Source organism: Leptonotus elevatus, chromosome 8, assembly GCF_054856555.1.
Source record: "Leptonotus elevatus isolate MCC_2025b chromosome 8, RoL_Lele_1.0, whole genome shotgun sequence".
NCBI classification, from domain to species: domain Eukaryota; kingdom Metazoa; phylum Chordata; class Actinopteri; order Syngnathiformes; family Syngnathidae; genus Leptonotus; species Leptonotus elevatus.
In genome coordinates this window covers 3,957,744-3,980,949 of record NC_141246.1, presented here as the reverse complement: position 1 = coordinate 3,980,949, position 23,206 = coordinate 3,957,744, and the positions used below count along the sequence as shown (strand labels likewise).

At 42.6% G+C, this 23,206-nt stretch overlaps 1 protein-coding gene across 2 annotated transcripts in view; it reads right to left on the bottom strand.

The window, feature by feature from the left end:
• Positions 1–4,093: 4,093 nt before the first annotated feature.
• dchs2 (dachsous cadherin-related 2) overlaps positions 4,094–23,206 on the bottom strand; it is a 33,784-nt gene continuing 14,671 nt past the window's right edge. For both annotated transcript variants that reach the window (XM_086082004.1, XM_086082005.1), the window contains exons 9-23: positions 22,398–22,585; positions 20,884–20,983; positions 20,625–20,794; positions 18,848–19,664; positions 18,305–18,544; positions 16,187–16,321; positions 15,852–16,061; positions 13,765–14,625; positions 12,825–12,941; positions 10,662–10,873; positions 10,331–10,482; positions 10,008–10,138; positions 9,169–9,455; positions 8,882–9,023; positions 4,094–7,243 (exon numbers count right to left, since the gene is read on the bottom strand). In XM_086082004.1, the coding sequence (XP_085938130.1) occupies positions 4,791–7,243; positions 8,882–9,023; positions 9,169–9,455; positions 10,008–10,138; positions 10,331–10,482; positions 10,662–10,873; positions 12,825–12,941; positions 13,765–14,625; positions 15,852–16,061; positions 16,187–16,321; positions 18,305–18,544; positions 18,848–19,664; positions 20,625–20,794; positions 20,884–20,983; positions 22,398–22,585 (6,215 nt within the window). In that variant the 3' untranslated portion in view covers positions 4,094–4,790. The remainder of the gene's footprint in view (positions 7,244–8,881; positions 9,024–9,168; positions 9,456–10,007; positions 10,139–10,330; positions 10,483–10,661; positions 10,874–12,824; positions 12,942–13,764; positions 14,626–15,851; positions 16,062–16,186; positions 16,322–18,304; positions 18,545–18,847; positions 19,665–20,624; positions 20,795–20,883; positions 20,984–22,397; positions 22,586–23,206) is intronic.

Sequence of the window (23,206 nt, the reverse complement as noted above, 5' to 3'; positions counted from 1 at the left end):
CCCGCCAGGGGTGTAAGGTAACCCAATCCGGACTCCACACTTCTGCTTCTTCTCAGGCTCCAACTCTTCGCTTCCTCTGTGAAAAAAACCCAAAACCTCGCCACAGCTCGTTGGTCTTGTGTGCGACGTTTGTCGGGTTTGACGCTAAGTGCTTGGTTGGACTCCCAACAAGTAAAATATGCTCATTTGTTTGTGGTATGACAAACTTAAAAATGAGAAAGTTGCTCCTCAAATGAAGTCATTGTTTGCAAAATTACACCAAAATAAAAGAAAATATTTTGAATAAATACGTATGTTTTGTACACTAAAGACAATTTAGTCTTCGATTGAACGTATGGTTTGAAAGTCGAACAATGCGGAAACCTTGGCGATGATGGTTTTTGTATTTGGGCTGCACAGTTGGTCATTAACATCTCTCAAATTCAAACTTTTGTGCGTCACATCAAATGAGCTCAACATGGGGTCCTAATCGGGTCCCGTTTAATACCGCCTCATTTGCCTGTCCAAAAAGAGAACTTCAGGGGTCCACTGTTATCCTCGCGACATGGCCAAGCCATTTTTAGACCAGGTTGGTTTAGAGTCAGGGACACACAGGAGGGGTCTGGGGGCGGGGGTTGGAACAACTTGACCCTAAAGCTGTTTGGCCCACATCACTTTTGGGTTGCTGACATGTCGTCAAAGGCTAAAACGAACGTCAAACCCGAGTTCGTGAGGGGCATCAATCTTCTACGCTGGTTTAAAAGTGTGTGTGTGTGAGGGGGGGGGGGGGGGGGTGTTCTTACAGGCCCCATCCATCATTGAGGGATTTTGGGAGTGGGTGAGCAGGTGGGGGTCGGGGGGTCAACGACCCTCCCGTTTCCAGCCCCGAAACAACCCTGCTGCTGTCCACAAGGGTTCAGAGGTCATCTGACTTGGTCGTCACAGACACACTTTTAAAGTGAGTCACTTGAAGCTTCGTGTTCCAGGCTGGTCATTTGTCAGGGTTAGGAGGCCGGAGCTATAAATGAATGTTTTTTTCAGAATCCATATAACAATAAAAATACACATAGGCATCCCGTTTTCCGCTTCCTTGTATTTTTTTTTTTAACTTTTCAAAACAAAATGATTGCAAATGTTCAACACATTTATATGTCTACTGGCAATATGATTTTTGGAGAAAATAAATGGAGAGTTAAAAAGAAAAAATCTTATATTATTAATTTATAATTTGGCATCTAAATCTTCCTTATCCTGCTATTTTTTTGTTGTTGCTATTTTACAACATGTAATTATTATGCATGTAAAATATATTAAAGTGAAATACATAATATATTTATTTTTCACATGGTAAGAACATACATTTTACTTCACATATATTTGACATTTGTAAAATATGTGCATATAAATATAGGTACACTATAAATGTGAAATTAATTTCTAGCTTCATAAAGTTCTATCAGATATTGAATATTTCACTAATATTTATAATCTAACAATAGATGCTGCCATTTAAAAAAAAAGGCAGCAAAAAGTACATGAAAAAACAAATAAAGGCAGCAAAAAGTTACCAATCTGCACTGCTGCCAGATTTTGACCATCTGTTTTCTATCGTGTAGCAGCAGCAGGGAAAAAAAACACAACATGAGTGATTTGATTGAATCCAAATGTGACGCTTGAGGCTGCTTCGTGTATCCAACTTTGACCCTCTCTCTCTCTCTCTCTCTCTCTCTCTCTCTCGCATGCCCACTGCCAAATCACCCCCCCCCCCCCCGAAACACACACCTCCAGCGGCCCTGGCCAAGAGGAGCTAAAACGTGCTTTCAGGTTCTAACAAAATAATACAGTAACCCTCGCTGGGTTCAAACTAGGGAAGATAAAATAAAATAATAATCAGACGGGACGAAATAAACGTCCTCCCTGTTGTCCAAGAGCTGGCATACGGATGCTCCCTTTTGCAAAACTTTAGATTGATATTTGTCTGATATACTCATTTCGCAGCCATTTTTTTGAAAATTAGCTTTAAATATTTGTCAAGTGAATTTTTGACCGATTTGTGTACCGTAAATACCAACGATGATTTTTTTTCTCTAAAGCTAACGAGCATGTTTATGTAAACACCATCAGCTTTAAAATCTTTGCTGAACCCAATATACACATTTTTGTTGCACTGAATTTTCAAACCTTGAAGCTCGTATCCCACCGAACATTTTGTGACGAACGTTGTTTTCACGCCAGGGTTCATTCAAGGTCGCAGCGTTTCCTAAACGTTCTCTAAACAGTCTTAATGGTTTTCTAAACAGTCTTAATCGTCTTTAGGAGAATTAAGACTGCTTAGGAAACGTTGCAATCTTGAATGAACCCCGACGTGAAATCAACATTCACTAGCATTGCAAAACTTCATCCGTCAGTGGGATACGGAAATGTGCTTTTGTAAACATTGATTACTTTTGGAGATTTCGCAAATGTTGAAAACAATTTTGTCTACCATAAGCTTTATGTTTTTTGAAAAAATAGAACCGACAATTTAGTCTTCGAAGCATCTTCAAGGATACAATGTCGAATAATCAACAAATCTAAAAAAAATAAAAAGCTTATGACCAACATAATCTGTTTTTGGTACATGAACACAAAAGTTATGAGATTGAAACATGAGCTGCTTTAAAAGCACTTGAAGTTATTTCATGAATGATGATCTTCTTTAGGCTCCATCGGGAGCATGCGGAAAGCACTGAGGCTGATTTTCCACATGGTTTTCACGAGAGGCGAGGTAAGGAGTTCTGTGATGAATTACCTCCACCAAGGAGGTCAGGCGTTTGTTTGTTTGCGTGTCCGTTAGCGGGATTGCGCAAACGCTCGCTGGCAGAGGAACGGTGTGTGGCGCTGCCTTTTCAACATTTCATTGCTGCTATCTTTGTCTTTTGTCATCAACATTAAAGAACTATACGGTTGTGTGTGGTTTGTTTTTATACTTTCCATCGTTAAAACTTTTCATCATCATTAAAGCAATTATACTAGTTTTCCGTCAACTGTCAACATTAAAGCACCTACAATTTTTTAATACACGGTCAGAACTTTCATTATGCTTTTCATCAGTCATCAGCAACATTAAAGTACCTACATGATGTATCATCAGCATTAAAGCAAGTACACTGTTTTCATTATTCTTAATCAGCATTAAGGTACTTGATATAGCTATTATGAAAATTAAGGCGCTTCCACTGTTTTCTATCATACGTTAGCAACATTAAAGCACCTACACTACATATTGTCAACAGTGAAGCTCTTATTCTAATTGGTCACTGGTCATCAACATTAAAGCACTTTCCCTATACCCTATATAGCATTCAATAATTTTCCAGCAATATTTTAACTACTTATTTGGTCATTCGTCATCAACAATACTTGAATATGTATTATCAACAATAAAGCACTTAATACATCATCAACATTAAAGCACATACACTGTCCAACTGTTCTAAGTGCACTTTCCCCGTTGCCGACTGAGTGCGTGAAAGCGATCCACTTTAGGCCAGATTTGAGTGAGCGTAACACAACCCACCCCCCACCCCCCCAAAGCTTTTTTTCTGTCTGGCCAGATCACCTGATATGGTGAGAGATCTCCTCCATCGCTCTGGAATCACAAATAGGAGAGAAAGAGCGAAGCCGCACACGGACGCGAGTCAATAAATAACGGCGCACCTCCAGGTGATTACATGGAGGGTCAGGGCCTCAGTGTTTATTGTCTCTGCCGAGACGTCTGGTAGAGATTTCAGCGGCTACACGCCTCGACATTTGCTTAACCTGCGCAGTAAAATGGGGGAGGCACGCTGGATAAACTTCCACCATTTTGTAACATCCTACAATCATGTACGGATTGCAAAGAAAAAATTTGTACAGTTTATCAGTTGAATTCAGTAGTAGGTGGTGAATTTCGGACCCAGGCTTTCAGTGGGGACTTAATGCTAATGCTAAAATGCTAACTGTGTGGCATTTTGCGTATTTGAGGATGAATAGCATTATTTCTAAAATAAGAAACATCAACTCCAAACAACTTTTAACCTCTCCGTTTCACAATCAAATTTATTAATATAAAAACTTTCAATAAAATACATCGTACTCACCAGAGATCTGGATGCCGACCTTCTTTCTTTGTTCCTGCCTTTCTGTGTAGCTAGGTTAGCTTCTCTGGAAGTGCCCAAGAAATACATTTCTGGGTTGAAACAAGCCAGCCAGCAACCGTGTTGGTTGACCTAACATCAAAACGTTAAGTTTTTCTTGAAAAGTGCATGTCTGTATCGTCTTTTCATGCACGGTAAATCAACCTTTGGTGTGCATATTAAGGTCAAGCAATCAGAAGGATAAATGACTACGCTCAAATTTGATCATGTTTTGACGATTATATTTGGAAAGTCACATACTGTATCAAAAGAGATTTGTACATATAAAATACCTGTAAATAATGAGTGTATTTAAAAAATATAAATTTTTCCCATGCTTGTGTGTTTATTGCTGAAACATCAGAATTTTTTTTTCTAGGTTATCAACTTTAACCGAACTCTTGATTTGTTTATTTACCTGCCTTTTAAAGACTACTAAAAACAATAATCTTGTGCACAAAGTCTTTCATTAAAAAAAGAAATCTCAGTTAGACCTTGAAAGTGGCCTTGACCACCAAAGCCCCAAAAGTAAAAAGAAAAGAAAAAAGAAAAAAAAGTAATAGGTCTATTTGTGTTTGTTAAATAGCAGACTTCCTTGTTTGTTACAAAGCTCATGTTTTATAAGTTCAAAATGCACTAAAGCCAAACACTTGCTCATACTTGGATGTCTGCCTCCAACAGGCTTGCGGTGAGGGGCCCCGAGTCCAGCCTGATACCCCCCACCCCGGCGTCAGATATGATCGGAGAGACACTGGGGGTCCTGATGGTGAGTGACGACAGCGAAGGGGAGAATGTTGGCGTCATGGCCGTCGGCGTGAGCCCCGTGTTCCTGGCCAAGGGGGAGTAGGCGTACCTGGGGTAGGAGGGCCGTCGCCCCAGGTTGGGTGCCCCCGACGGTTTGCGGGGCAACACGGTCCGCACCCCCGGCTGGGCCACGGATGTTATGAGCGGAGGCGGGTGCGCTAGGTCCTCGCGGCCCCCTTGGAGCTCCTGATCCGGGAGCATCCCGATGTCTGTGAAGACCGACGCCAGGGTCTGGAAGCAAGGCTCCCAGTCCAGCAGGTAGTCCCACCTATAGACCCCATCCGGACACTCGAGGGAGGACAGAGAATCTGCAGATTTTCCTTCTAAATTCCTTTCTCTAATCCGTACAAGTAGTCCCTCACCTCCTCCTTCTTCTTTGAAGTGGTGCAGACTTTCCGTGCTGGCCATCCCCGAGACCAAACACACACCGGAGGATAAAAAGTGTCCCGACCCGACATCCACAGAGTGGCAGGACGCGGCATCCCTGTCTGGGTTTTCCAAGGTCCGTTTCTCGTCTTGTTCACAGCAGGGGTACTCGTTGATCCACTTTATCTCCTGGTCCTCTGCCGTCTCGCCTTCTGCCGATCCGCGGCCGCTCCAGTTGGACGGCGTGTGGCGGTTGGACGCATCGCAGTTCTGGATTAAGATACCAGGTTTCATATCCTGTAGAGAGAAGGCACGGTCCAGTTGGTTCAGGTTGGTGGTCGCCTTTTTGAGACCAGCCTCTTTGAGTTTGGATCTGAGCACCAGGCCGACGAAGATGACAAGGATCAGCAGGACAATGGCAAGAGAGATGCTCAGACTGAGCATGTGGCCGTCAAGCGGCAGCCCAACGACTGCCTTGGTTGAGCTGGAGACGTTGACGTAAACCTGAGAGGAAGTCGTCCTGGACCCTGGACGAGGACTCCTAGCGGACACGGCCAACTCTAGCACGTCCTCACTGCCCCGTCTACGGAACACGGGTCCAGACGCATAGATGGCTCCGGAGGTTTTGTTGATGGAGAAGAACGGCGGTAGGTCCAGAAGGGAGTACTCCACCACCCCGTCCCCACCTCCATCCTGGTCCAGAGCCATCACATAACCGACGGTGTCCCCTGGCTTGGCATCTCGGGGCAAGAGGAAGTGGTACTGCTTCTGGGTGAAGAGGGGACTAAACTCGTCCACTCCTTTGACAGAAACGTACACTTTGACCGTCGCCGCCTTGTCGCCTTTGTCCCGTGCTTCCACCACCAAGCAGTACTCGCCCTCACGTTCGTAGTCCAACGTCTGCCGGGTGTGAACATTACCAGTACGGGGGTCCACAGCCAATGCGGACTCCTTCCTTGCTACCCCATCAAAATCTTCAAAACAGGAGGACAGGACGGAGTAGGTAAGTTGTCCATAGGCGCCCACGTCTTTGTCGACACCGCGGACGGAGCAAACATGGGCGAACGCCGGGAGGTTCTCCAGCACGGAGCAGTTCAACGTCGGGAACAGGAAGAAGGGACTGTTGTCGTTCTCATCCAACACTGTGATAAAAACCACGGCAAACGCGACTTTCCGATCTTCCGTAGAGTCGCAGCCATCAGACACCCGAATGGTGAGGGTGTATTCGGAGTCTTCCTCATAGTCTAGTGAGGTGTTGACCAACAAAAGTCCAGACTCAGGGTCCAGCTTGAGGCGACCTCCACTGTTCCCCGAGATGATGTCGTAGCGTAGCAGACCGTTGACTCCCGCATCAGGATCGGTTGCATTGACATGCACCAGGCTGGTGCCCGGGTGGCTGTTTTCGCTGACTAGAACGTGATACTCTGTACTCGCAAAAACCGGCGCGTTGTCATTGCAGTCTGAGACGGTCACCAGGACATCGGCGGAGCTGCTGAGACGTGGCGTCCCTCGATCGGACACTCTCACAGTGAGCGCGTAGTTCGTAACGGTCTCGCGGTCCAGCGGGCCACACAGTACCAACTGGCCGACGTTTTTCATCCGGTTCTCCACCTGTGTCGTTTTGACTTCCAAGCAGAAACGCCTCTCTTCATTTCCTGCGACGAGGGCGTAGTCCAGATGTGTGTTTTCGGGGCTCCAGTCTTTGTCAGACGCAAAGATGGTCAGGACTGTGGTGGCGATGGGCGCGTCCTCCGAGACGGTGACGGTGTAGACATCCTGGGGAAAGAGCGGCGTGTGGTCGTTGGAATCTAGAATCAGAACGTCGACGGAGGTGACGGTAGAGAGGACGGGATCTCCTCCGTCTCGGGCCTCGACAAGAAGACGAACAGGGTTGCTGTTGGCAGTGGCCTTGATGGGCTTATTGGTGAAAATTGATCCTGAAAGACACAAATAAAGGGTTAGCATTGCAAGCTTGCATATTTTTAGTGTTTATTATTGTTTTTGTGGAAAGTCGATTTGAGTCCATTTTGGTGGACTGGCTTAAAAATCACACCATGAGGACAATGAAGGTAAAGGAAATCTTAAGAAATGGGGACTTTTAGTGTCCTGGGCATTGGGACACACGACAGATGACATACAGTAACGTGTTTAAAAAGACACTGCTCTCTCCATTTCTTGCTGAGCCATTAATAAAGGATGTACCAGTCCCTTTCTTTTTCCTGCTGGTTGTCTCCTCCTCATCCTTCTTCCTAAATTGAACAGTCAGGGCTTTCCTTTCTTTTTAAAGCAAAAAGGTTTGAGAATTTCTTCTATGTGAAAAAGATGGCCTGTTAAGCTGAGTCCATTTTGATCGTTTTGTTTAATAGTTGTATTTTACGGAAAAATTGTGTGATTAATTTGTTAAAAAATTGTAATAGCTTGACAGCACTAATAAAGCTCTCCTTCTCGTCTAAACCAGCCGCAAAAATCTCCGTCTTTAGTTCTTGGTAGGCTGCGCGATGTCATCACTTCCAAATATGGGCACGCTGGCACTCAGGGCCTCGTTGTCATTTCGTACAACTGCGAAGCCTTCCACACTGAGCGAGTGCAGTGTGAAAAGGGCTTAACATGGCAGCATCCAGTCAGAGCAACATACTAAGCTAATATTAGCCACATAAAAGCTACAACGATACAACAACAACAAATTTACATTTACATCCTCTTCTCTGTGCGGTATCTGCTGGACATGCTTGGAACCTTGTCTGGAAAATAATAGCAGGTCCCTCCAGTGGAAAAGTGCAATGTGAAAAATGATCATTTGCTACTAAAATGTTATTTATATGAAGTGTTAGGACGGCTAATATAGTGCCATAACACATGAACTGTTAACACATCCTTTCTCTTGTTAGCATTACCCGTGCGACGCCTTCATTTTAACCAAAACCATGTGTACATCATTACAACACACTCGAGTGGCAGCAACGTATTACCCCACCGACCGATTTATTATCCGGCTTCAGTGCCCCTGCTATGCTGAATTTTCGACATGTTGGCTTGATTAATTTTCACTGGGCTATTTATTGTTTTGCAAACATAAGGAGGCCATTTTTTACCAAGGGAAGTCGCGTATCGGATGGCGGTATTAGTTTCACTTTTTGCACTCCTCGACATAAAGCCGGACAAATGCATTATTCTCATATTTAATGTACAAGTTCATGAGCCTGTGAATTACCTTTAGGGAAGAAAAAAAAAGAGTTGCTTATAAGGAAACTACATGGACAAAAGTGAAATGATTAAAAAAAAAAAATGTTAACACCAAAAGCTAGTTAGATGGTAATTCTTTACAAAAGCGACTTACTGGTGCTGCACACGTATTGCAGCATTTTCAGACGTTTTTGCAGGTCTGTGTGTGTGTTTTGACAACGTTCCAAAAACACAAAGAAAAAAACTTGGATGCGGCCATAGCACAAATAATTAGCAGTCAGTTGTGGTATAACTTCATTGTTGTTACTTGTATTTGGTCTTTTTCCCAACTGGCATTGCGATTCTGGCAAAGGGAAGACATTTCCTTGAGAAAGGCTCATTAACGTTCTTACCAGTATGCGCTTGGACCGAAAAGCCTTGCAAAAGAGACGAGAGCAGCCTGTAGGTGATCTTGCCATTCAGTCCAGAGTCCTGGTCGGTGGCGGACACGTTCAAGACAAACGTATCAGCAAGAGCCAGCTCGGACAACTCCACCTTGAAGAAAAATGGGATACGCAGAACATGATGCCCCGAACAATTGCAGAGTTGTGCCTTGTCCACTTGAAAAAAATAAACACTGTACCTCATATGCTTCCATTTTGAATAAATAAAGGTCACATCTTGACTTTTCCACACAAACCTGGTATGAGACCCGATTGAAGACGGGGCTGTTGTCGTTGACGTCCAGCACCTGGACTTTCAACTCTCCCGTGGTCCGGTGGAGAGAATCCGATGCCCAGATGGTCAACGTGAGCTCAGCCTCTTCCTCAAAATCCAAAGCTTGGGTCAGCGTGACCACGCCGGTGTAGCGGTCGACAGCGAAGGCGCCTTCTACGGCGGCATCTCCCGCAAAACTGAAGGTAAAGGCGGGGCCGAGGTCCACGTCGTTTGCTGTCACTTGCGTCACCACGTGCCCCGCCGGTTGATCTATGGAATGCAGTTGATGGCATGAGGGTCTTCAGTTTTTAACTCATTCAACCCCCAAAAAAAGGTAGAAATATGTTTTTTAATACTTTGTCCTGCACTCCCCAAAACGTATTTATACGTTGTTTTATGCTAGAGCATACAGAAGGCTTTGACACAGCGTCTGACATGAAGAGATCGCTTAAAGCAATGGTAGTTATTAGGAAAAACGGCCAGCAGGTGGCACCAGAGTATAAGAGATCCGCCAGGGCCATGAAGCAACAAGCTTTTTCCCCAGTGTTTTCAAAAGGTTTGTGAATATTGATGAAACTTAGCTATATTCTAACGCTAATTGCTGCAAAACAGAAACAGATACAAATATACTTTTTTTTTCCTGATGAAAGAAAAGACGCTAATCTTTCTTTTGATGTTTTTATAGCAATAGAACACGATATTCTGCGGGCCTTGCAAAATCTGTCAAAATTCAGTCAAACATATGGGAGCGAAGGGGGATGCTTCAGTGATAATGGCTGTGCGTGAATGAGTTAAGGTCCCGTCAGCGGGTGGTGGTCTTACTCTCAGAAATGAGCACAGGTTCCATGGGGGGGATGGCGGGACTGTTGTCATTGACGTCCACCACTTGGAGCCAGATGATGGCGGTGCTGTTGAGCAGAGGGTTTCCTTTGTCTGATGCCTGCACCACCAGCCTGAAATGTGACCCCCACCCCCCCCAAAAAAAAAATCACCCATCCATCCATCTGTACACCCTGAATGGGTCACTCGCTAACAGCAGGTCATAATATATACAGTCGATCTTCACACTCACATCTACACCTGAGGACCATTAAAGTTCTCATTTATGATTCACACACTGCGCTTGTGAGTTATGTTTAGCGTACTTGTACGAAGACGTGATCTCACGGTCCAGCATCGCGTTGGTGGTGAGGATCCCACTAACGGAATCCAGGATGAATGCGTCGTTATGGTTCCCGGAGATGATGGAAAAGTCGATTTGCCCGTTTGCCCTGCTGTCGGCGTCGTGGGCAAAAACCTGCAAGGGATATAAAACGATTGGATGTACACTTGATAGCTTGTATGCTATTGCAATGTCGACAGGGTCTAAATAAGTTGAGCTAGATTGATCTAAGACCTTGTGGGACGCTAAACAATAAAAAAAAAAATATTTGCATGTGTGTGTATACCTTATGTTAAGTGTGTAAACATGCCTACCTGCATGACGTAGGTATTCCGCACTAGGCCCTCCCACACAGCGGTCCGGTAGGCGTCCCGTTGAAAGACAGGGGCATTGTCGTTAGCATCCTGCAGGGTGACGACCACTTTGCAGTGGGCTGTCCGCCGCCCGTTCTCTGCCAAGACCACCAGCTCCGCTCGGGGGCTCGTCTCAAAGTCCAATGTGTTGTCCTTCCCTACTCGAATCTCACCTGACACAAAGGCAGCACAGGTCAGTGAACATATTACATGTTACATGGTATTGAAATGATAAAAGGCATTTTGACTCTTTAATTTACCGTTGCTAAAACATTTCCGGGGCTCTTAACAAGGGGTTTTAAAATGAGTGTGTTCATTTTGAGTTAATTTAAAAAGTTCCTTTAACGCCACTAACGGCCCTTACAAATCCATATCACACTCGTTTTTTTAAGTAGAGTACATCTTTTTAATTTGAACTCTACTAACTAATTACTTAATCACAAAAAATATCGTATTAACTCATTCACTGCCATTGACGGCTATGGACTTAAAAAATGTAATTTTAACTATTTCTATTAGTTTAACTTTTTTTTTTTTTTTTTTGTTAACAAGAGTAGTACTAGATTTTTTTTGTACATTTAGTTAACTAGTGAAGTCATGCGATTAATTACGATTAAAATTTTTAATCCCCTGATGCCCCTAATTTTTCAATAATCTTTTCTTTTAAACAAAAAAATAAATATATTTTTTAATTAATATTTTTTTAAAGAAAAAATTATTAATAATTAATAATTCACAATTAATCACAAATCTTTATATCTGTTTTAATACAATAACAAAAAAAAAGTATGTTTTCATACTCTTAACAAAAGTGGGAAAAAATGTTAAACTAATAGAAATAGTTCAAATGAATTTTTGACGTCTATAGCTGTCAATGGCAGTGAATGAGTTAATCATGTAAAGCGTTTAATAGATGTTTGTGTATGACATTCAGAATATTTGTTCATGTCAAAATATTGGGTTCATTTTAAATTATGCAAGTATGTATGTAAGTATGCAAGTAACTGATTAGAAAAATAGGAGGATGAACGTGTGCAGTGGATCAAAAGATGTTGAAAACGTCCTCTTAAGATTAAATGTCAAAAGAATTCAAACATAAGTGTTCTTCAAATTTGGCGGGCAAAAAATGTTGATAAAAAAGCCTTTTTAATCAAGCGATTAATCGTGATTAATCAAAATTCTAAGATGTGATTAATCTGATTTAAAAATCGTTTGACAGCTCTATATATAATATACATTTGGAACATTTTGAGTATGAGAACTCAGAAAAAATAATTTTATGGTACATTTAGAACTGATATATTTGCGATTAATCGTGAGTTAACTATTGAAGTCATGTGATTCATTACGATTACATTTTTAATCGTTTGACACCCCTACTCTTAACTGTCATGAAGCTTAGTTCTTTCACTGTCTACCAAATTCCATGACGCTAACCAAAATTAGCATTTTGAGGCTGAATTCTTATAACATTTTTGAGAGTTGCCACTAAGGCAAAATGACTGCTCGGAATCAAAATGACTTCCAACACATTTTCAAGCATCTTGTCACATGAATAGTTTTGTAGATCTACTCATGATAGACACACCTACCAAATTGTTGTGTTTGACCAGCTTTCGGTGAGACAAACTGTGAAGTTAAGGTCTCGTACCCGTGTACGTGGCTTTTATACAGTTGGATGAAGTTAAATGTCATAATTATCTGTTATCTTTGAATTGCAAGTCTTGTTTGTTGCCATTCTTTTTTCTTCTCGGTTTCAGCCAAGCAAGTCATAAACTTGACAACTTAAATTTGACCCGAGTTAAGTCATGTGATCCAAGTCCCTCACCTCTGGGAAGTCGTACAATCAAGAAAAACAACATGAGCATCTCATTATTCTCTCATATCAAGATGTTATGGGATGCTGGAACACGATCCACAATTGTGGGGCCTGGAAACAATTCAGATGGAGCGGATAATTTGCGCTTGGCAAAGAGAGGCGGCACAAATATTTTTCTGGCAAAGTTGTTTTTGTGGATGGCGTCATGGAAAATAAAATGGCAGATTATAAGAGAATGAGAAATTAGCATATGAACGGTAGTATGAGGAAGGCTACAGTTGCCACGACTTGCTGTATGCCGTTACCCGTGTGGGGATCGATAGAAAACGCGCCATCGTCGTCCTCGGGGAATACGGCATACGAGATCCTTTCCAATTGCTCGTCGGATTGGTCACCGGCGTCAACCGTCGCGATCCACGTGCCTGGAAAACACTATTTATGTGGTAATCATGCAAAAAAAAAAAAAGGCCATTGGTTTCCGATATGGCTTATTGAAGCTTTTGACTTTGACTATACTAATAATAACAACCAGGCGACTGCATATTCTCAGTTCGCAGAAAGATCGAGTACACAGCTGTGGAGCCTTATCTGCTGAATGCGGAAGAAGGCCTGATCTATTCAAAATGGTCTCTAACTTTTAGACTGTCTTCGCCGCCCACCCACATGGGGGACGGCTCAGCCTAGTCCATGTGAGACCTCTGATGGTCTTAACTGGTTTCAACTGGATAAGTGTGCCAGAGTGCAGATAGATAGAAAGGCGCCAATCCAGGACAAGTAACAGCGACACAAGGGCCTAGCGCAAGCCAATTATCTAGTCATGAAGACGGCTAATCTAACAGTGGGTCTATCAAATTTTATGTTGTGCAGTGAAACTTGCTCTGAGGGCCCCCGTGGCAGTTGCGTCATCTCTTTTTCGGGCATGGCTTGTTGAGACTTTTTTTTGGATGGGTTTACTCATGAGAGACGTCTACCAAATTTCACATAGTTACATGAACTGGCTTTGGGGGCTGAACCCCTTTTTTTTTTTTTTTTAGCAATACTGCACCAAAATAGAAATTGGACAATTTCCTGTGTCTTATAAGGCTTGGCTTCTTGAGACATTTCTTTGTTGCCTACTCTTGACAGATATGCTGAGCAAAAAAAAGAAAAAAAAGAAAAAATAACTTTCTCTGATGCTGGATCTGGACTAAAATCTGTTCACCTAAATGCAAAAACTGATCAAATAAAATAAGAGTGCCACTTTACCTGCCTTGCTGTTTTCCGTGATGGTGGCGTTGTAGACCTTGTGCGTGAATTGCAAGTCTTCGATTTCTCCTTTGAGGTGGACAAACACCAGGCAGCTCGACGTCAGCGCGGGATTCCCACGGTCCGATACCGCCACCCGCAACTTCCGACCGGAGAACCCCGCCCTCACCCGCCGCCTCATTGAGATTTCTCCTGTCTCTCCGTTGATGTCAAATAGGTTCTCGTTGCCATCGGGCAAGGAAAAATGAACGGTTCCATTGCGGCCGAGGTCGGCGTCTTTCGCCGTCACCGTGGCGACCACTCGGTTTGGAAGCATCTCGGCGGAGACTATCGCATTGACGGGGTAGTTCTCGCAGGCGGGAGCGTTGTCGTTGACGTCATCCACCAGGACAATTACAGACACTAGTGAACTCAAAGGGCCTTGCGTTCCGCCGTCTGTTGCTTGGACTTGGAAGGAGAACTGATCCCTGGTCTCCCGGTCCAAGGTCTTGGTAGTCCAAATGGTTCCTGCGGTGGCGTCGACGGCGAAAGCTCCCTGGCTGCCATCTCCCGTCAGTGAGTACGTCACGTCACCGTTGGACTCGTGGTCAGGGTCCAGGGCGGTGACGGTCAGGACCGCCACTCCCGCCGGAAGACCCTCGCTGATTGAGGCGCGATACCTGTCCAGGGTGAACGCCGGGGCGTTGTCATTCTGGTCCAGGAGGAGAAGTTGTAGCTGCGTGGTGGAGCTGAGCGGGGCGGGGCCCCCGTCACGGGCTTGAATGGTCAGGGTGTAGTTCTGGCGGTCTTCGCGGTCCAGAATCTGAAGGGTCTTGATGGCCCCTGAGCGGCTGTCGATAGCAAAGATGCCGTGGTCGTCGCCTGAAGACAATCACGCAGGTTACATACAGCGTGACAATAAGACTTTGTTGCAAAAAACAAACAAACAAAAAACACAATCTTATAAAAATAAATATATATTTCTAAAAAAAACAAAAAAACGTTTAAGATGAAGTGTAGGTTTTAGGGTTGTCAAAATGAGTGCGTTAATTTTGAATACATTTTAAGTTCCCTTAATGCCACTAATTGTTTTAACGCGCGATTAATGACCGCCCCTTACTTGGAAAGCCTACAGTGGTGGGAATTCCAGGCACAACGCAGCAGACACACATCCTACGTCAAAATGTTGCCGTAATAAATTCAATAATAATGCATATATTTGTGGAGACTGGGGTCAAGTTGTATTTTACAATTTAAAAAATTTGCAGAATTTTACAAGTTAACTTCATGTTAAAGATTAGAGAGCTCTTAATATGAAAAGAAAAATGCACTGAGCTATCACCAACGTCTTACAAATGCAATTATGCCATCTAGTGGCAGAAAAGTGACCTCGACACAAATCAATATCGCACTCGTTCTTTACAGTGTTACATCTGTTTAATTTGAACTCAATTTTAAGAATTATTATGAAATTAGTGTATCAATGACTAAAAGATGCAGCCATATGTCTGAATATTTTTATTTATTGTACATTTAGAATGGGTAACAAATTTGTGATTAATCGTGAGGTAATTATTCAAGTCCTGCGATTAATTACGATAAAAAAAAAAATTGCCTGACACCCCTAATTATGATCAATAAAAAAATATTGAATGGAAAAATACATCTATATATTGCAGAGATTACTGTATAACTAAACAACTTTTTGATCGAGAAAATAATTGTATAGAGATGAAATGTGACTTTTTATTGAGAAAATAATTAATCTTCAATGGAAAAATGCAACTTTACATCCAATAATATGACTTGTATGCAACTTTTTTGCAAAATTCTTTATTTTTTTATGACTTTTTTCATATTTGTCTGGAGATGAAATATTACTTTCTTTTGCAAAAAAATAATACAATTAATTAAAAAAATTGCTAAGCAAATACGCTTTTTATATAACTCAATAAAAATAATATAATCAATTAAAAAATCTGAAAAGAATACAATGTTTTTAATGAATTTAAATACTTTTAAATAATAGACAAAAATGACAAAAAGGATTGTTAAACTTGAAATCCCCGTCTTGGCAACTTTCACTCAAAATCTACCAACGTCCTCACCTAGGATAGAGTAGCGAATTGTGCCATTTTCGCCGACATCCGGGTCGGACGCCCGTGTTGTGTGCACAACGCCGGGCGGCAGGTTTTCCGGAAGGCTTATCTGGAAGGACGACTGCGAGAAGCCCGGCGGGTTGTCGTTGTCATCCAGCACCGAACACAACACCGTGGCGATGCCGGAAAGGGGCCGCGGGCCGCTGTCACGGGCCTGGACTGAGGACAGGAATCAGCATAAGGACCACGCAAACTGAACGGTCCGGATAGCATATCTGAAAATAGTTTGCTGCTGCATGGGTGAACTAAATGTGACGGGGGAAGCGGGGATGGGGTGGTCTTACCTCGCAGGGTGAAGTGTGGCTGCTGCTCTCGGTCCAGGAAGGCCGATGTGGTGATCAGGCCGGTGTACGGGTTGATGCTGAAGTGCTCGTATCCAGGACCGGGTAACAGAGTGTACCACACCACCGCATTCTCCTCTGGGAAATGCATTCACCATGTGTCAATCATCCATCACAGAAAACATAAATGTCATCTTCTAGCTAATGTACAGGTTAAGCGAATTTTCCCTTTGGTTCAAGGGATTTCTACAACCAGTTTACAAACACACAACCCTACTCTCTTCCGCCTATATTTTTTTCAATTAAATTTTGAAAATATTTTTTCAAGAATAATTTTTTTGTTCCTTTGATAAAAACAAATCACTTTTTTTTATAAAAAGTTTTTTTTTCTATTAAAAATGTTATTGAGAAAAAATAATTTTTTAATAATCTCAATAAGCTAGAACTACTACTGCACTGTATAGTCTAGTCTCTTAATAAATCTAAAATCATTTTAAAGTTATTTCATTTTATATATTTGATTTTGTACCTAGAGAGAACTATCATTTTAATTTTTCTGTATGTTATGGATATAAAGTATTAATTGAGTATATATAGAATTTTTTTAATTAAAAAAAAATCAGATTTTCTAAACCCCCCCCCCCCCCCCCCAGTAGTTTTTAAATTTAAAGAAATCTTATTCTTGCAATACAAATGTCACAAAAAAGTATTTGTTCCGATACAAATGACAATTTGTTTTTGTTTTTACAAAAAAGACTGATAAATTGTATTTTTTCCAAGATTTTTTTTTGTTATTTAAGTCAATGTTTCAACATAAAAAAATGTCTCATAACATTTTAGGTCATTAATAGCGGACGACAACCAAAGACTTTATTGGCACAGATGGCTCGGATTATCGACATCATCGCCAGAGGAGACCTTTGAGACCCCAACAACCACCACCACCCCACTCCACCATCACAATCCCCCCTCAAGCCCCTGCTTGCTGTTTTTGGACTCAAAGCACCCCCTAGAATGTTTGCAAGAACCCCAAGTAACCCCCCACCCCCACCCAAAAAAAAAAAAACACCCGAACCCGCCGCCTCAGCAGCAACAGCGTTCGAACAGAGCTGCACTGTCGGCAGCAGCAAGCCAAATAAATGGGATTCGGAAGGCTCCCCGTGTTAAAATAAACGCCTGTGATTAGGGGTTAGACGTGTGAGATTATTTCTAGTTATTTTGTTTATTTCTATTTTGCAAGGTTTTCATGAACTGCTGGTTAGGAATGATTGCATTGCAGTAATGGTATGACACGACGACACTTTGAGTGCGTGACTGAACGTAGCGTGGACTATTGTACTGTACAACTACTGATTTATTTTGTTTTTCAAGAACATCTGGCGTGAGGAGCATTGCATTAAATGTGACGTGCATGGGGGTGGTGGCCATTGGGAATTTCGGACTTCTGAACGGCCGGTCCATTCCAGGACGAAATAGTCATGCAACCAAAGTTATTTCAGTTAACGAAAAATTCAAAAAAACTATTTTGTCAACGAAATAGAATAAAAACGGAAAGGCTTTTTGAAAAAACGAAAACTGAAACTACATTACAAAACTAACTATAATCATAGCAAAAATGTTCGTTTTAGTTTTTGGTAATTAATTTAATGCATGAGCCTTTGGGGTTGATTTTAAATGTGATTTTAAGTATATTTATTTAACCGGAATAAGGACGTTTGAAAGTGTGTCAAAGTGTGCCTCGCCTCTCGCCTCTTGGCTCGCCTGCTTTTTCATTTAATTCAGCCGAGATGCAACGCTAGGTAGGAAATGCATTACTTTTTTCATTTTACCATGGTGTTTATTAAAAATTGCGCACAAATGACTCATTTAAAAAACTAAAACTAATACTAAAACTAAGCATTTTATTTTTATTTTTTATTTTTAAATAACAAAAATGAATAAAAACTAACAGAACCACTGAAAACTAATTACGAACTACATTTAAAAAACAAAATAAAAAACAAACTAAAATGAACATTAAACTATAATAACCCTGCACGCAACATGGCCGGTCATAATGAATCATTGGCAAGGAACGATCACGTTACAGCGATTGCAAGCAAAAACTGGTCTTCAAAGTACCTGAATCGTCATCGGTGGCGGACACTTGGACCACCGTCTCTCCGGGTTCCCTGTTTTCAGCCACGCTGGCGACGTAGACGTCACGAGTGAAGACGGGCGGAAGGTCGTTGACGTCGACCACCTCTATGGTCAACATGTGGCTGGATGAGAGCGGAGGCAGGCCTGCGTCGACCGCGCCCACGTTCAACCGGTGGAATCGCGCCGTCTCAAAGTCCAACGGTGCTGAGAGTCGCAAGAGGCCTGCACGATAAAAGAATGTTCTCAAGTCAGTTTTGGGTTGTGAGCGTTCAACATTCAAAAATAAAATTAAACTGCACTAATAAACTGACCACTAGAGGATGCTAGAACTGCACAAATGGAATATAACCTCGCCTTTGTAACAGATGTGTTGCTTTAAATATCGTGACATGTCGAGGATGTTGTGGCAATTTTAATATTGCGATATCACAATATTGCCGTTATCGTTACATACCTAGTTAGGAGGATTCATTTATATTCAATTCAATTCAATTCAATTAATTCAGTCAGTCAGTAGGTCGGTACCTGTTTTCTCCTCCAGAGTGAACAACCCTCTCTGGTTTCCCGCCAGAATGACATAAGAAACTGTCCCGTTTTCCCTCTCGTCCGCATCAACCGCCACAAAATGGTGGAGCAGACTCCGCTCCGCCGCATCTTCTGCCACCTGGACCACATCCGCCGACTGAAACGCGGGACGATTATCGTTGGCGTCCAACAGAAAGACCTTCGCTGCCACTGATGCGTGCCGACGCTCTACCCGCCTCTCGGCTTGGTCGCTGGCGGTTACGGTAAAGGCATAAGCAGTCCTCGCCTCCCGGTCCAGCGGCGCCGCCACCATCAATCTCCCGGTCCGAGGGTCCATATGGAAGGGGAAGCCCGGGGACGAGGCGAGGGAGTACCGCAGGGCGCTGTTAGGGTATGTCCCGTCCTCGTCTCTGGCGCAAAAGGCAAACGCCAGGGACCCGAGTGAGGCGTCCTCCCTCAAGGCGAACACTATCATTTTGTCGGGAAACCACGGCGGGTGGTCGTTCACATCCTCTACAGTCACGAATACCCGCATTGTTATGTTCCCGCCGGCGTCGTCCTCGGCGAGCACAGTGAGCAAATATTGAGCAGTCGCCTCGAAGTCCAGAGGCTGGTAGACGTAGATGTCGCCCGACTGGGAGTTGACGCCAAAGCGGGAGTCCCCATCGCCGTCCGTGATGGAGTAGCTCACTTTCTTTCTGGGGGACACCATGTTCGCAGAACCAATTACTGTGCCAGGCGGGTCGTCTTCTCGGACCCAAAAACGTCTCACGACTATCGGGGAGGTTTGTCCGGACTGGTCCTCTGATCCATACACCTGAAAAGGATGAAGGATTGACCGATTATCGGTGCTGATATTTGGCCTTTTTAACAAACATCGGCATCGGCCTTTTTACAAATATCAAGGCCGATAAAGCTGGTATCTCACTAGGCGGTGAATGCTTGCGAACGTAGCGAATTTAGGGTTTTCATCAGGATTTATAGGATGTTCCCAAACAGTTTAACTTGTTGCAAAGATATTTCGACCATAGAGACAATTTTTCACTGTCTGCGAAGATCTTTTGAAACCTTTTACGAACCCTGACGAAAACCTCACGTTCGCAATTTCGCATGCATTTGTCGCTCAGTGAGATACAGGGAACTTTTAATTAATGAATTTATTTAAATTTCCACTCAATAAAAGATGATGCTGACACTGGGAACTTCCTACACTTTTTATTTAAAACAAATAAATAAATAAATTCAGAAATGATGTTGAAAGTTAGAGGACCATTTACTTGCTCAGTTTTTAATTTAGCATCTTAACACATACTAATGACCTTGGAGGCTCCCTGCACGTTTTGTTATTTTTTGGTAAATTTTTCAACAAAGCTGTATGTTTAAAATGTTTATGCTAATTTTGATGCTAATATTTTCTCTTTTACTGCAAATGAATATCGGCTTGAAATATCGGTTATCGGCCTCCTTGACTACTAATAATCTGTATCGGTCCTGGAAAAACCATAGCAGTCTATCACTAATTGGTAGAAGATGATGTGAAAGAGATCCGCAAAAAAAACAGCCACATTTAGATGATGATATTTATTATGATCATGATTTATGTAGCTTTTGTACATCTCACATTCATGCCGTCACCGAATGAATGGTAACTAAACCCACACTACCTGCACCGGGCTAATGCGACAAGAGATAAACGTGTCAAACGCTACCATCTGGTGGCAAACTTGTGCAACTGCAGGAAATTGGATTTATGTCCAGTCAAGCCACACAAGTGTACCTGCACGCGAATGAGTGCGGTGTCCTCCAGTGGTGGTGAGCCGCCGTCCCGGGCTGTCACTTGGAGGATGTAAGTCGTTTCTGCGCTGCGCTTGAACAGCGACGTCGTCCGGATATCTCCGCTCTTACCGTCAATCTCGAAATGTTTCAAATGTTGACCTTCTGTACCGACTGATGGACAAACGGAAGAAGGTTAAAGAAATATCCTGTGTCTACCTTTAATAGAAACAACCTACTTAGGTTCGGTAGAAAGGACTTACCAGTCAACAATGACAAAGTGACCGTTCCATTTTCACCCGCATCAAAGTCTTTGGCAAATATGTTTGTCACTAAGGATCCAGTTGGTATTCCGGATGATATCTGATCAAAAAAACACAACTAAATAAAAATATACAAACTTGAAAGGAAGGCAAGTAAAAAAAATTTTTTTATAGGGATAGACAAATTATTGGCTTGGCCGATATTGGGCATTTTGCCAAATATTGGTATCGGCCTTTTTTTGTTTTTAATCTGACGGCCGATATAAAGTCAATTTAAAACTATTTTAATCTCACAGAATTATTTATTTAAATTTTCAGTTAACTTTATAAGAGATGCTTCCGACCCTGGTAACCTTCTGAACCATTTGTTTTTGTTCGACATTAAAACAAAGAAATGTGAAAGTTTAAGATTTCAGGTATTTTAAAATTAAAAAAAAAAAAAAAAAAGTATTTCTTTAAGTTTCCATTTCACTTTTTAAGACGTACTGATAACCTTGTGAGCCCCCTGAACATCGTGTTAGAAATTTAAAGATGTCTATTGTCTAAGATAAAAAAAAAACTTTACTACATTTTGAAAAGTCACAAAAATTGTTCAATAAACATGCTTTAAATCCGAAATTACAACAGAGTCAAGATTGGCATTTGTTTTTTCAAAAATTTTGACCCCAATATTTCCCCCCCCTTTATTACTGAAAATGAATTTCTGTTCCAAATATCGGTCTATCTCTAAATAATTCTTTACAATAATATGCTCTATGCACCCTCACAGTCTAAACACAGTATTCTGATTAATATTGCGTATGTGGAATATGAATTAAGCAGAAAAAATCCATCTGTCATTATCCATCTCAGGGGGCGGCCATTTTGCTTTTGTAGTGACACATGCTGGTGACTAAAAATGACCTCATAATAGCTAAGGGGTCATCTTGCGAGTATCACATGACCAAACCTAGAAAACAGCTGAGCCTTGACAGTCGTTACTTGAGCCCTCAGGCCAGGGATGGCAAGATCCGGTCCTCGAGGGGGCTTGGATATTTCCCTTCTTCAACACAGCTGAGTCACGATCAGCTCATCAGCAATCTCTGCATAACGATCCTGTTAGTTGGAATAAGCTGCAGTTCGAGTAGGAAAACCTCTAAAACCTGCGGGACGCCGGCCCTCGAGCACCGCAGTTTGCCGTCCCTGCCTTTGGCACTGTGATGTGACACCAAGTGACAAAATGGCTGCCCCAAGATGGGTGCATTTTTCTGCTTAATTAATATTCCACTAACGCAATTAAACAGGATGTTGCGTGTAGACTAGACGTGGCACATTGTAAAGATTTTTGGGGGGAATTTGACTGCTGAAAATGTCTGCCCATTCTCTCTCTCACACTCTCACACACACTCTCTCACACACACACACACACACACACACACACACACACACACACACACACACACACACACACACACACACACACACACACACACACACACACACACACACACACACACACACACACACACACACACCTGGACATTGCGCTCCTTGCTGGCCGGCAGGTGCGTGAACTGCGGCGCATTGTCGTTGACGTCAGTGACCAGGATGTGGACAGTGGCGGTGGCGTTGCGTCGCGGGCTGCCTTGGTCGGCAACCATTACGTGCAGTGTGTGTTGGCTGTGCTGCTCCCTATCCAACTCCACCCAGTTGACGATCTCGCCTGCGCAAGGCAAGGAAGTTGGGGTCACATGATAGGTCGTTGAAGATGCGCCATATATAACCGCACAAAATGGTAGTTGCTCGTAGATGGGTCAATAAGATTAGGGAGCATTAAGGAAGGTAGAAGGTATGTTAAGTGTAGCATGAAGTAGGGGTTCAACCGATTACTCGTTGGCTGGTCGACGTGTCAAATTGACCACTCTGGCAATGACGACGAGGTCGATTATTCGCCAATAATGTGTTTTAGCAAGTAGCCTCAAGTGTGTAGCGATAATTCACAAAAATGAGACCCATAGCATGGTCACTTGCAAAATATCAAAATCTATCATCAAATATAACAAAAACACAAGTGTGTACAGTACCCGCTAATGCTAACGGTTCGAGCAGCTAGCCTCATGCTAGCAGCCAGCGAATTCACCAAATACTTTTCGAAAAGACGGACGATATACGGGAATGGTTGATCAATAACCTCTTAAGATATAAAAATGAATGGCTAATACAGCCAAAGAAAACAATCAACTAGTGTTTCTCTGAACCGTCACCACCTCAGAGTCAACTGTGAAAACCTGAAGTGGTTGAACCCCTGTTATGAAGTTGTGTAGGTACTTGTAAGTAGATATTT